We start from the raw sequence: 13,124 nt of genomic DNA, 5'->3' as shown, positions 1-13,124 counted from the left end.
TTAATGTATATAAGGTTTGTTTGATATATGTTCTCCTTGCAATTCTCAAACTCGGGATGAATTTTGTGGCAGAAACAGATGAAGAACATGGGGAATAAATTTCAGAAAATGGGAACTTTATTAGAACTTGAGTAACAATCTTTTCATAGTTTTTACATACACCTGAGAATCAGAAGATAGAACAAGAGACGCCTGAACTTTACTTGGTGACGGTGAAGCTTGCACGGAAGTTTGATATCATAACCGGGCACTCGCCCTTCTCATCGTACTCCGTGAACTCCTCTCCGCTCGACAAATCAATCTCATCAAACTTAGTTCCAGATTCCTGTTTAAGCCCAAAAAAATAAACTCAACTTAAGAGAGCCTAAAGTAGCAAAGGTATCAGAAAACTAAGTGTGAGCGTTACAACTTACAGCTTCAGCTTTCCAAAATCCCCCAAACCCGAAATCGATGGGCTCATAGCCTCGACAGTCAAAGACCATAAGAGGAGCATGCTCTCCACCCTCAGAATCTTCGAGAGTTAAAGGTCGACCTTTCCCAGGGATCATAGTAACATTCCCTTCCCTTCCACAGAACTTACACTATAATAATAACTCATGGAGACAAACCATCAAATTCAAACCCAAAAGCATAAAGAGATGACAAAAGAGTGAAGAAGAAGGATTACCTTCTGAACAAGATGACAAGAACCCCTGCCACCAGGAGGCGTGAATGTCTCATTCAAAGTCACACATGTTTCCTTCTGCGTCACCTCTCCGCATCTTTCACATTTCAACTATACACACATATATAAACATTATATTGTTAGTATTCGTATGTACACAGAGCAAGAACAACAAGGAGAATCATCTACTACTGTGTCATCACTGAAGAAGACACTCAAAGTAATAAATACTCTTCTGTACTATTCTATTAAGGCTCAGTTCCATGGATTCAATTTAAAAGGGGAAATTGAAACCCTAGACAGTAAAGATCTAAAGCTTTACTGATTCCTACAAGTACCAAAGCAATGGAGAGGAGCCGTTAAGTCATCATACACCCAATTAAACGAGACAATGAAACAAAAACCCTGATAAAGCCAGAATCAGCACGGAGAATCGAAGCTTGCGAAATAAAATGGAGGAAAAACCTTGAAGAGGTAAGGGAAGTTGGGATCGTCGCACCCACCGGAGGGCTGGAGATTAGTGAGATTCTCGAGATCTGCCGTGATTTTCAGCACATAGTTCACCATCTTCCTTCTCCGACTGATTCTCCTTCTTCTGGTCGTGGGGGTGCTTTACGGAGAAGAAAGGCAGTTATGTGAATAGACGGTCTTGTCCTTGAGAATGGGAATGATTTTAAAATCCGGACCGGCCGGTCGGACCAGTAAATTTGATCCGGTTATCTCTTAAGAACTAACAAAACCGCTGATTTGTTTAACATGCATGAAGAGTAAAACATCTCTCATGATTTTTAACTTGTTTTTGTTTTTCTAGCTAGTGGTTTCTACTCAAATATGTTATATATGACTTTATCAAGCAAAATCATAGCAAACTCATGGCAAAAAAATCCAAAACAATTAAAAAGAATACCATTAGAAAACTCCACACCTAGCATAATCCAATCATGAACTCAAGCCATGATTAATCAAAGTTTTATTCCTACCTCCAACTGTCCACGATATGTTATTATTACTCGGTAATTGTTAGTCAACTTATTAATCATATATGTATTATAACAAACTAATCGTTAAGTGATTCATTCTAGCGTTAGAACTTAGACTGTAACAGTAATCATAATGTTTACTGTAAAATATTCCAAATGACAAAATAGTCAGCTATTCACATGTCCTACAAGCTGCAGTGAATTTCCGTTCATCTAATCTATTAAAATTGAAGTACAATTAATACTTAACTAATTTTTCTTAATATTTACCATTGCATGCCACTGAGCATAAAATATGATGGTTTTGTAACATTCCTAAACAAGACTAATTAAATTTACAGATTTAACCTTAAACAAATATTATTTTAATAAAATTATCAATTATATTATTAGAAAAAAAATCGATTCTCTATTATGGAAAACAATTATACGTTACGTAGTTTCAGATGATTTGTATTAAAATGACAAATTTACTGTTATTCAAATGAAGATTTTGAAAACCATTTTAAAATCCAGTGTTATTGAACTTGTCATTTTATAAAACACTTTGAAATCCACTATTATTGAACAAAATTTGAGTTTGTGATTTTAGAGTTCTTTAAATGTTCTAAAAGTGTTTGAGAGAGACTTTTTAGTTATAAAAATAAAAATCTAAATTCCATGATTTTAGATATGAAATTCTGGAGTTGTTTAATAAAAATCACACTAAATTATAATATTCACCTAAAATCATCTAAAACTCACTAAAATCAAATCACTTTAAATTTCAGATTCAATACATCCCCTCCCTTGCCGTTCTTCTCGATCTATGATTTTTCTTTTGTCTAAATTATAGCTGAAAAAATCATATACATCCAACATATTGTGTGTACTCTCTCTTCAAGGTTAGAGGACTACAATGATTAGATTATCTTATTTATTATTGGATTCGGATTGATTCTCCAACTCGATAATCCAACCCATTTAATAATTGCTAATCTTTCAAGGCAAAGCTAACTCGATTATTTTCCACAAACGTACACACGCAGAGAACAGATTGATCTTGATTGTTCAAAAAAGCCGTGTGTGTACTTATTCATATATATAGCTTGTGAATATCTTCACCACCGATTCGTTTTGAAGGTAGACGTATACATCTTTAGTCTCCGACCATCTTAATATGATTAATCTCACGCCGACAAAAAATGATTATCTCACAAGTGTCTCGTAAGACGTTTAGATCAACATCTTGTTTATTGATATAAAACACACGTTATGAATCTATTTAAACCAACAACGTAGAAACCCTTGCTCATGTGGTACGCTTTGTTCCTTTCTAACATAAAATGTCACCCCTAAACGGTAAAAAATGTAAAGCTCGTGTAACATAGTGGAAACGCACCAACACGCAACCTCTCCGAAGAATCCTCAACAAACCAAACACGTTGAAAAAAAATCAATATATTCTCTTGCCATTTGGCTTGATGTCGGTTTGGCAAAGCCGCACGTACATAATGTAACATAGCTTCATGACTAATCAATCCCAAAGTATTTCCTTTATGTTAGATCCGTCATCACTTCCACATTATTGTCGTCATTATCCTTTTAGTTTGGTAATCAAATTTTATCATTAAACGTGACAAGTACTATTTACATTATTCTCCAACAAAAAAAAATACATTTCCAAATTAATAATCAGAAACATTAGTACTCTTGGACCCTCTTTGATTAACCGTTAAACTATCACTTTAGCAAAACCCCCTCGTCATTACTTTGGTTTCGTTTTTTATATAAATACGTTAACTAGCTTTCTAGTTTCTCTAACTTAATTTAGTTTGTTTCTTGTTTTCTAATTTTTTAACATGTCACAGTTATTATTCCACAAGGGCATGTCAGAAAATTATATTGCAACCCCTAAACATGAAAAGAACCCTAGACTTTTTTTTTTTTTTTTTTTTTTTAAAGAACCCTAGACTTGAAAATGGTATAGTGAAACTTTGGCACATTGTGTTCTAGAGTCAACATTCTAGAGTCAACAATGAGTGAATACATTTTTCATATTGCCATTGAACCTAATGTGAAGTATTTCTTTGTCTCCTGAAGTTATTATATTTCATTGAAACAATGAGAAAACAAAATAAAAATACCCAATATGATTTGTGAAAATTACAAAACAATCGATTAATGAAAACATTTTTCTTACAACCGGAAGCATCGACATTTTTACTATTTAAGACATTAACATTGGTCAATCATTAACGAGTTTACAGTAATTTGTAGTGATAGACTCCAAACACAACAATCAAAGAAGACTTTCATCTTTTTTTTTTTCCAAATAACTAATATATTTTTATTTTATTTTCTTAGAGAAAACTTAACATGAAGAAAAATAGTTAAAATTATATTTTAACATAAGGATTAATTAAATTAAATTAAGTTTTAACATAAGGATTTATTAAAGTAATTTTTTAACAAAAGGATTAATTAGATTAAATTAAACGAAAGTATTGTTTTTATTTGTAACACACGGATTAATCAAGTTAAAGTAAAGTCTGAAGACCCAAACCAAAGATCTTTAATAGGAGTATTCAGTTTGGTCGTTTACATAAACACATGTCATAAACTCATTGGTTAACACGAAAAGAAAGTCTCACGTGTAGTAACGCGAAAGCTAAAAGCTTTCTAAAAATCTCTTCTCACCATTTTACCAAACAAAGCGCGCCTCTCGCTTCCTTCCTTCAACCTCTTCGCTCTCTCTCTCTCTCTCTATACACAAAGCAAAGCTATCTCCTTCTCTCTCTCCACCTCCTCTGTTCAGACACAGAGCATCACCAAATCTCCAAACCTCTGTTCTGTCTCTTCGTCGCAAATTCTGAATTCGAAATTTTATAGAGACGCAACGGTTAAGATTGGTGTAATCAATGGCTTCTCTCATCTCTACATGATTCTGAATCCAATTCAAATGGTGAGATTCCATCTCCGTTTCGCTCTCTTCATCATCATCATCTACATCGTTTTCACAAAGCCGAAACTAATCGCCGGAGATTACAATCCGCCGACACCTTCTCCGGCGCCGGAGCCTCATCCGGATGACGAATCGTCCGTTTCATGTGTCGATGACTTAGGAGGCGTTGGCTCTCTGGATTCCACGTGTAAGCTCGTCGCCGATTTGAATCTCACACGTGACTGTAACATCTCCGGCAAGGGAAACCTCCACGTCTTACCCGGCGTTAGATTGGTCTGTCAGTTTCCGGGATGTTCGATCACGGTCAACATCTCCGGGAACTTCTCTTTGGCCGAGAACTCGACGGTTATCGCCGGAGCCTTCCGTCTCGCGGCGGAGAACGCTGATTTCGCGATTGGCTCGGCGGTGGACACCACCGGATTGGCTGGAGAGCCGCCGGAGGAGGCGAGCGGTACGCCGGTGGGAGTCGAAGGAGCCGGCGGGGGATACGGCGGAAGAGGTGCATGCTGCTTGGCCGATACGACGGCGAAGGTTCCGGAGGATGTGTGGGGCGGTGACGTGTACGGTTGGTCGTCTCTTGAGAAGCCGGAGGTTTATGGGAGCAGAGGTGGATCCACGAGCAATGAGGTTGATTACGGTGGAGGTGGCGGCGGAAAGGTGGCGGTGGAGGTGGTAGGGTGCGTGGGGCTAAACGGCAGCGTTGTGGCTGATGGGGCCAGCGGTGGAGTTAAAGGTGGTGGTGGGTCCGGCGGCAGCATCTTCGTCTTGGCACATAAAATGTAATCTCTTTTTTGTCATTTTCACTCTTTCTTTACTCTTTCTTTAATGGGAAAGTGTTTTGGATTTTTTAAGGCTTTGCATTGGCTTAGTGATGTTAAGAAAATAAAAAAGATTAATTAAAGAGTTGACTCACTTAATGCAAAAGGTTAGGTTAGAAAGCTTAGACCTTTAGTTATTGCTGCCTTTTCGAAGCCACTTTGGTTTGCTTTGATAGTTAAGAGTGAGAACTGAAGATCAGAAAGCTTCAAACTTCTAATGATAGTTTTAGGCACTCCTCTATGTATTGTATTATGGCTTTGGTTAGGTATGATAGCTAGATTTGATCTCTGAAAATACTGTTTTGGTTCATGCCACAGGGCAGGGAATGGTCGTATAAGTGCGTCTGGAGGTGATGGTTATGCTGGTGGAGGTGGTGGACGTGTATCTGTCCATATATTCAGCCGCCATTCTGAGCCTAAAATCTTTGTCCATGGTTAGGCTTCAGTTTTGGGTCTATAACCATTCCTAAATTTTGTGAAGTTTCTTGACAACTCATTTTGATTGTGTCCCTCTTTGTAATTTTATTTTTTTGTAGGAGGTAGTAGTATTGGTTGTCAAGAAAATGCTGGAGCTGCTGGGACATTGTATGATGTTATTTCTGAGAGGTTAACTATAGACAACGAGAATAAGACAACATATACAGACACTCTTCTCTTGGAGTTCCCTAACCATCGCCTATTCACTAATTTGTATATCCAAAATATGGCTAAAGTTTCTGTCCCCTTGCGTTGGAGCCGTGTCCAGGTTTGTGAAAATTAGTTAGATTCTTGATCTTTGTAAGCATCATCTTTTGGTCACTGATAGTTTCCTATGTTTTATATATTTTTTCTTGTTGTTTCAGGTTCAAGGATCAATAAGTTTGTCGAATGGCGGAGAGTTGAACTTTGGTCTTCCTCGTTATGCTTCTTCGGAATTTGAGTTATTTGCAGAGGAACTCTTGATGAGCAATTCTGCTATCAAGGTACAAGATTAACACTGAAAACACACACATGACTTTTTGAATATTTGTTCAGTTTTTTTATTTATTTATTTCTTACATGTACTGTGTGGATCTCTATGCTATATATATATCAGGTGTTTGGGGCTTTAAGAATGAATGTCAAGGTGTTCTTGATGTTGAAGTCAAGAATGTTTATTGATGGTGGTGGTGTGACAATTTTAGGAACTTCAATTCTCGAAATTAGTAACTTGCTAGTTCTAAAGGTATCCTAATCATAGTTAATAATCTTTTCTTCACCGCGCTACTGAATTGTAGACAACTTTGATGTTCTATTATGTACTCTTTTCTTTTGTACAGGAGTCATCTATGATACAATCCAATGGAAACCTTGGAGTACATGGGCAGGGTCTGTTAAATCTAACAGGCACAGGAGATACTATTGAAGCACAGCGTCTAATTTTGTCTCTATTTTATAGCATTCAGGTAAGAAAGATATATGCGTTTAACATAGGTAAACCTTGCTAAGAGCTACTTTTATGATTTGTCAAGGTTGGAGCTGGAGCGGTTCTGCGTGGTCCTTTGCAAAATTCATCAACTGGTGGCCTGTAAGTTCCGAGAAGGTTCGGATGATCCTTCTACAAAAAGTCATTTATCTTTTATTACATTTTGCTATGTTGTATACTGAGCCGGTAAAAACGTTTATGTTTGGTTTATTTTAAAGTACTCCAAAGCTTTACTGTCAACGTGAAGACTGCCCTGTTGAGCTACTCCACCCTCCGGAAGATTGCAATGTTAATTCATCTCTTCCGTTCACTCTTCAGGTACTTGTTTACAGAAAAAAATATGATGAATGCAGATGTTTTTATGTTCTAAATGGTCTATGTTGCAGATTTGCCGCGTTGAGGATATTACTGTTGAAGGTCTTATCAAAGGATCTGTTGTCCATTTCCATCTGGCAAGAACTGTAGTTGTCCGCTCTTCTGGAACAATAACTGCAGATGGGATGGGTAAACACACACTCATTTCTACTCTGTGTTGTTTTTATTTGTAATGTGAACCAGTTTTTGAGAGATTTAACTATTGCACACAGGCTGCAAAGGTGGAGTTGGTACAGGTAGGTTTCTGAGAAGCGGTGTTGGGAGTGGTGGTGGACATGGTGGTAAAGGTGGAAGCGGGTGTTACAATCATACTTGCATTGAGGGTGGAGATGCTTATGGAAATGTAGATCTACCGTGTGAACTTGGCAGTGGAAGTGGAAATGAAGAGTCTGAAGATTCAGTTGCTGGTGGAGGAATCGTTGGTAAGTCATGTTTTGTCTATAGAGAAAGGATTGGTTCACTTACATATACTAACTCTTTCTAAAATGTATTGTGAAGTGATTGGTTCGCTTGAGCATTCACTTTCAAGCCTATCACTTGAGGGATCGATAACAACTGATGGTGAGAGTCCCAGGAACACGCTGGGAGGCATGAGTAATTATAGTATAGGGCCTGGTGGTGGTTCAGGTGGAACAGTACTTTTGTTCTTGCGCACACTTGACATAGCTAAGTCTGCGATTCTCTCTAGTGTTGGAGGAAATGGTAGTCTAAAGGGAGGTGGTGGAGGAAGTGGTGGAAGGATTCATTTTCATTGGTCAGACATTCCAACTGGTGATGTCTATCATCACATTGCTAATGTAGAGGGAAGCGTTTATGTAAGGTTTGTAAAAAACAAGTTCATACACAACAAAATGTGAGCTTAATGCATTTTTGAACATAATGTCTGATTCTACTATTAATTAATTACAGAGGAGGGTTGGGTGCTAGTGAAGAGAACGTTGGAGAGGACGGAACTTTGACTGGTAAAGCTTATCCACAAGGCCTCTATGGTCTATACTGCGAGGTAGTGTTGAACTCTCGTATGTGTCACTGTTTCTATCCATAACATTTTTGGTCTAACATGCTTTAAACATTTACATGTTTGAATCTACTACAGGAATGTCCAGCTGGAACTTATAAGAATGTTACAGGATCTGATGAAACTCTTTGTCATCTTTGTCCGGCTACAGAGATTCCCAATCGTGCTGTTTATGTCACTGTCCGAGGTACTTTTGTATGAGAAACTGTTCCCGGTCTATGACCTTGAATCACATAACTATAAATAGAAAGATCTTAATAGTGAGGAAAATGCCTTTGTGTGTTTACTTGTTTCTTTGACAGGTGGTGTTGCGGAAACGCCATGCCCATACCAATGCGTTTCGGATAGATACCACATGCCACATTGTTACACTACACTTGAAGAGTTAATATACACATTTGGTGGACCCTGGCTGTTTGGCATTCTTTTAGTAGTTGTGCTCCTTCTACTAGCACTTGTCTTTAGCGTTGCCCGGATGAAATTCATTAGTGGCGAGGAGGTACATGGAGCTGCCACAACTCATTATGGCTCTCAGATTGATCACTCATTTCCATTTCTAGAGTCATTAAACGAGGTTTGATTAAGTCTTTATCTTTTATATTGAGCCCCTTCAATGCTCCCTGCTGATTTTGCTTGTAGAAGTTATATCCATCTAAATGAATTTAGTTGAAATAAGATATCATATGAATGGAACATATATTATTTTCCTTAATCTGTGTATCAATTGACAAACTAGTTCTCTTCAACATAACATTATTTTCTAGATGGTCATATGAATGAAACATATAGTTTAACATATGTGTTTTATTTTATTAAGGTGATGGAGACAAGCAGAGTGGAGGAATCACAGGGACACATGCATAGGATATATTTCTTAGGTCCTAATACTTTCAGTGAACCTTGGCATCTTTCTCATACTCCCCCAGAGGAAATAAAAGAGATTGTGTAAGTTAGTCATTAGCTGTTGTGTTCCAAAAAAAGTCATTAGCTGTTGATCTTTTTATATGTAATCAAATGCTATGCACCACATGCATAGGATCTATCTCCATGCCTGTTTGCTTTTGTCTTCTCATTTGATTTTATGTTATTTTCAGGTATGAGGCTGCTTTTAATGGATTTGTTGATGAGATCAATGCTATAGCTGCATACCAATGGTGGGAAGGTGCAATATACATTGTTCTTTCAGTTCTTGTCTATCCTCTTGCATGGTCGTGGCAGCAATCACGCAGGAGGCTGAAGTTTCAGAAACTCCGTGACTTTGTTCGATCAGAATACGACCATTCTTGTCTATGTTCATGTCGGTCTAGAGCTTTATATGAGGGGATAAAGGTACATACATATCCAATCATTAGAAAGAAAATTAAAAGGGTAAACCATAGTTTATGAGATTAAAGCGTATGTGATGTGAATGTGCAGGTAGCTGCTAGTCCTGATTTGATGCTAGCTCATCTGGATTTCTTCCTTGGCGGCGACGAAAAGAGAAACGATCTTCCTCCTCCTGTTCATCAGAGATTACCAATGCCTTTAGTTTTTGGAGGAGATGGGAGTTACATGGCTTATTACTCACTCCAGAGTGATGAGATTCTCACCAGTCTTATGAGTCAGGTTCGGTCTTTTCTTGTTTTATGTCAGTGACTGCAATATCGTTGCTGAATATTACCTTCTTTTTAATAGTTGGTCTCACCAACCACTTGGTACCGCTTTGTTGCTGGTCTGAACGCTCAGCTACGCCTGGTTCAGCAAGGAAAGCTTAGGTCCACGTTTCGCTCTGTTATGAGATGGACTGAGACTCACGGAAACCCTGCCTTGAGAAGACATGGTGTGCGTGTTGACCTAGCTAGGTTTCAGGCTTCTCCTTCCTCGTCATGTCAGTATGGGATCATTGTTCACACCATTGTAGACGAAGTGGCATCACCAACAGAACAGGAACATTTCACACAATCTCTAAATAGCTCAATCATAGACATTGGTAGCTTACAGTTTCTCAAAGAAGAAAAAGATGTCCTCTCCCTCATCTCCTTCTTGATTCATAACACGAAACCTGTTGGCCATCAGGATCTGGTTGGTTTGGTTATCTCGGTGCTTCTCCTAGGAGATGTAACTCTAATGATGCTCACGCTGCTTCAGCTCTACTCTATATCCATGCTGGACGTTTTCCTCGCTTTGTTTGTTTTACCTCTCAGCATCGTTTTCCCGTTCCCTGCTGGAGTCAGCGCTTTGTTTAGCCACGGACCTAGGCGGTCTGCTGAACGCACTCGCGTTTATGCGTTGTGGAACCTCACATCCCTGGTCAATGTTGTAAGTGACTTGTCTTCTCTAGTTTCTGTAACCTGTTCTTACTAGTCTTGCCTGTTTTTTTTTTCTTCAGGTTGTTGCGTTTGTGTGTGGATATATTCATTACCATGGCTCATCATCTGGGAAAAAGATTCCATATCTCCAGCCGTGGAACATAAGCATGTGAGAATGATACTTCAAGTTCAAACCTAACAACACATTCCTTGTTGTGATATCAACTAACGTGTTTGTTTGTGCAGGGACGAGAATGAATGGTGGATATTCCCCGTAGCTTTGTTCCTATGCAAAGTGTTGCAGTCCCAGCTTGTAAACTGGCACGTTGCAAACCTCGAGATACAAGATTACTCCTTGTACAGTGATGACTCCGAGCTGTTCTGGCAGTCATAAACCATAATTTTATCATACAAAAACACGGTGAAGGGGGAGCTGGTTTTTTTAAAAAGGCGTCTTCTGGTGCAAAAGATTTTTCAGGTGAATATATATATAGCTAACTATTCGATTCCCAAGCCAAGATCCATCTTGTGTGTGTTTTTTCTACTTTGATGGATCTTTATGGGATGTAATGTTTGTTTTGCTGTTTTAAATGATGTATGTCTTCACCTACAAAGATTGTTTTGGGAGATTGTGTTATGAATTTATATGTTGTAAACAGTGGTTTGGTCTTGTTTTACAAAGAAGGATCAGTGAATACGAAATGGATTGAGTTTAGGTACATATACAATGTTTTATTTTGTTGTTCTCTGCTTAACAATTAAACAAAACATAGATGCTGCAACAAGGACCGGAGCTGAGAATAAATCTGCTCAGCCACACAAGACGAAGAAGCTGCACATGAAAGACACACCCAAAGAGAACATCAACTAAGATTGTGAACACAAAAAAGAAGCTAAATTAACACAAGTAGATAAACTATGATTCCTCCTGAGTGGATAGAGAGTAGAGTACCTGAACAAAAGTCACTCTTTGTTTAAAACTTTAGGGACTTTTAAATATGTCTCATCAAAGCTTGGAATGGAAGCTCTTATACTATCCCTGTATAAGGAATATCAAAACTTTAGTAGATAGCTTTTGTCTTAAAGACCATAATCAATTATACTATTCATGAAGGGCATGAAGATCAAACCTGTTCTCAAACGTCTGGGGAGCATCCTCTCGCAAATTTCCGCCTTCCATTTCTACAAATTTTTGTAAAGATGGGTAAGGAAATAAGGATCAATTCATTGAAACAAGCAGTTATATTTCTACTTGCCAAACGAATCAAGACTGATAAACCAATGTGCGTCCTCAGATATTATACAACGAGAATATGTGTTTACTACAAAGGCTTATATATACGTCAAGGGGCCTAATCTCAAATCAACTTTGCTTATAAAGGTCAGTAATCGAAACATGATTTAAGGGATGAAACTAATCTTACTTAAACACACAACACACAACCGCAGAAAAAGCCAAAACAGCAAAAGTAAAGAAGGGAAGTTGTGTAATGAATGTCAAAGTGTGATTCAGACCTGCTCTAATGGCAGGCTCCACACAGTTAACATCGACTTGTTGAAGCTGGCCAAACCTGCATTTTTCCACCAATTCACAAGCCAATCTCGGCAAAGATAATAGCTTTAAAATTGCACCAACACGAAACTATATATATATATATATATATATATATAGAGAGAGAGAGAGAGAGATCAATTTACCAGTCGATGACTTGACGAATCTTAGGTTCACATTCCTCAATCTGGAAAAGAAGAGGGAGAAGTCAAATTCCGACAAGAAGTAGATTAGAGAAACGCAAAACGATTAAGTGAAGGGTAGACCTCGGCAGGAGTGAGAGAGATTCGAGCTGTCTCAGCAAGACGGGATATGTCCGGCAGGGAGGAGTTCGTGTAAGACGAGAAACTTCGCGCTATTATTCTACTCTCTTGTCTTTGGAACTGAAGACTTGAAGAACAAGTTGATGACTTGATTCCCATCCTCCTGCGAGGACAAGCAGATACAGCCGCAAGCAAAGCTCTGGTCGCCATAGCTAAAATTGAAACGGCGTCACTTTGTGAGCTGAGCTCTCTCTAATTATATATTAGTAAACCGGTTTCAAACCGGTATTCCTTCAAGTCAAAAGGAATGTTTTACTGGATTTGAGATTACTAAAACTTTCATACTTAGTTCGATGTGTTAGTGATCACGAAGTTTTTTAGTTTCAAAACTTTTAAACTAAGATGCATTCATTGTAAAAATGTATTTGAGATGAATAAATTTAGAGCAAGTCTCACAGAACCCACAGCCTGAGCAGATAAATCATATTGTATGAAGCCTTGTCTTACTCTTGCAATTGCAATTGTTGTTTGTTCAACATCAGATTTGTCTGTGTTACATTCAACAGCGAACGCTCTAGCCAGTTCAACAACTTATGAATACTGCATTATAAGCAGAGGTAGTCTAACCTTTTTCCTATATGATTACAAAACAAATAATCAAGATATATTATTTGTTTAGCGTTGCCTAATAGATGTTTAGACATTACACCTTATTCCACGTTGCCTATTTAACGTCGGCTAAGAGATGTCTATATTTACATTATGTACACCAAATTGC

General features: G+C 38.0%; 3 protein-coding genes across 4 annotated transcripts; 1 reads left to right on the top strand and 2 right to left on the bottom strand.

The window, feature by feature from the left end:
• Positions 1–95: 95 nt before the first annotated feature.
• Positions 96–1,298, bottom strand: LOC106304101 (UPF0587 protein C1orf123 homolog). Its single transcript, XM_013740488.1, has 4 exons — positions 1,130–1,298; positions 668–775; positions 414–581; positions 96–325 (listed from the first exon to the last, which is right to left on the bottom strand). Exons 1-4 carry the CDS (start codon positions 1,229–1,231, stop codon positions 200–202), a joined length of 504 nt encoding a protein of 167 aa, XP_013595942.1. The 5' UTR covers positions 1,232–1,298; the 3' UTR covers positions 96–199.
• Positions 1,299–4,346: 3,048 nt separating this feature from the next.
• Positions 4,347–11,250, top strand: LOC106306780. 2 transcript variants are annotated; one of them, XM_013743528.1, is made up of 20 exons: positions 4,347–5,367; positions 5,725–5,840; positions 5,943–6,151; positions 6,249–6,368; positions 6,482–6,610; positions 6,705–6,830; positions 6,897–6,952; positions 7,069–7,168; positions 7,237–7,354; positions 7,438–7,647; positions 7,724–8,045; positions 8,135–8,228; positions 8,322–8,430; positions 8,546–8,817; positions 9,061–9,188; positions 9,338–9,572; positions 9,660–9,848; positions 9,969–10,541; positions 10,612–10,700; positions 10,778–11,250. In XM_013743528.1, exons 1-20 carry the CDS (start codon positions 4,565–4,567, stop codon positions 10,923–10,925), a joined length of 4,146 nt encoding a protein of 1,381 aa, XP_013598982.1. In that variant the 5' UTR covers positions 4,347–4,564; the 3' UTR covers positions 10,926–11,250. The 2 variants fall into 2 exon arrangements, with proteins under 2 accessions (XP_013598982.1, XP_013598981.1); XM_013743527.1 differs by having other exon boundaries at positions 9,918–10,541.
• On the bottom strand, positions 11,142–12,564 carry LOC106306781 (glutamyl-tRNA(Gln) amidotransferase subunit C, chloroplastic/mitochondrial-like). Its single transcript, XM_013743529.1, has 6 exons — positions 12,350–12,564; positions 12,230–12,270; positions 12,047–12,102; positions 11,662–11,713; positions 11,484–11,570; positions 11,142–11,363 (listed from the first exon to the last, which is right to left on the bottom strand). The coding sequence occupies exons 1-5, from the start codon at positions 12,554–12,556 to the stop codon at positions 11,495–11,497; spliced, it is 432 nt and encodes a 143-aa protein (XP_013598983.1). The 5' UTR covers positions 12,557–12,564; the 3' UTR covers positions 11,142–11,363; positions 11,484–11,494.
• Between the last annotated feature and the right edge of the window lie 560 nt (positions 12,565–13,124).

Source organism: Brassica oleracea, chromosome C7 (assembly GCF_000695525.1).
Source record: "Brassica oleracea var. oleracea cultivar TO1000 chromosome C7, BOL, whole genome shotgun sequence".
NCBI classification, from domain to species: Eukaryota; Viridiplantae; Streptophyta; class Magnoliopsida; order Brassicales; family Brassicaceae; genus Brassica; species Brassica oleracea.
This window is presented reverse-complemented; position numbering and strand designations above follow the sequence as displayed.

Excerpts from the sequence above, each read along its gene's own strand:
- LOC106304101 (XM_013740488.1), bottom strand. The coding sequence starts at position 1,231 with ATGGTGAACTATGTGCTGAAAATCACGGCAGATCTCGAGAATCTCACT. Across the intron at positions 776-1,129 it reads ACTTCCCTTACCTCTTCAAG|TTGAAATGTGAAAGATGCGG; the intron begins GTTTTTCCTCCA and ends ATGTGTGTATAG. Across the intron at positions 582-667 it reads CTTGTCATCTTGTTCAGAAG|TGTAAGTTCTGTGGAAGGGA; the intron begins GTAATCCTTCTT and ends TTATTATTATAG.
- LOC106306780 (XM_013743527.1), top strand. The coding sequence starts at position 4,565 with ATGATTCTGAATCCAATTCAAATGGTGAGATTCCATCTCCGTTTCGCT. Across the intron at positions 6,611-6,704 it reads GTAACTTGCTAGTTCTAAAG|GAGTCATCTATGATACAATC; the intron begins GTATCCTAATCA and ends TCTTTTGTACAG. Across the intron at positions 10,701-10,777 it reads CAGCCGTGGAACATAAGCAT|GGACGAGAATGAATGGTGGA; the intron begins GTGAGAATGATA and ends TTGTTTGTGCAG.
- LOC106306781 (XM_013743529.1), bottom strand. The coding sequence starts at position 12,556 with ATGGCGACCAGAGCTTTGCTTGCGGCTGTATCTGCTTGTCCTCGCAGG. Across the intron at positions 12,271-12,349 it reads TCTCTCTCACTCCTGCCGAG|ATTGAGGAATGTGAACCTAA; the intron begins GTCTACCCTTCA and ends CTTCTTTTCCAG. Across the intron at positions 11,714-12,046 it reads GGAGCCTGCCATTAGAGCAG|AAATGGAAGGCGGAAATTTG; the intron begins GTCTGAATCACA and ends AAAAATTTGTAG.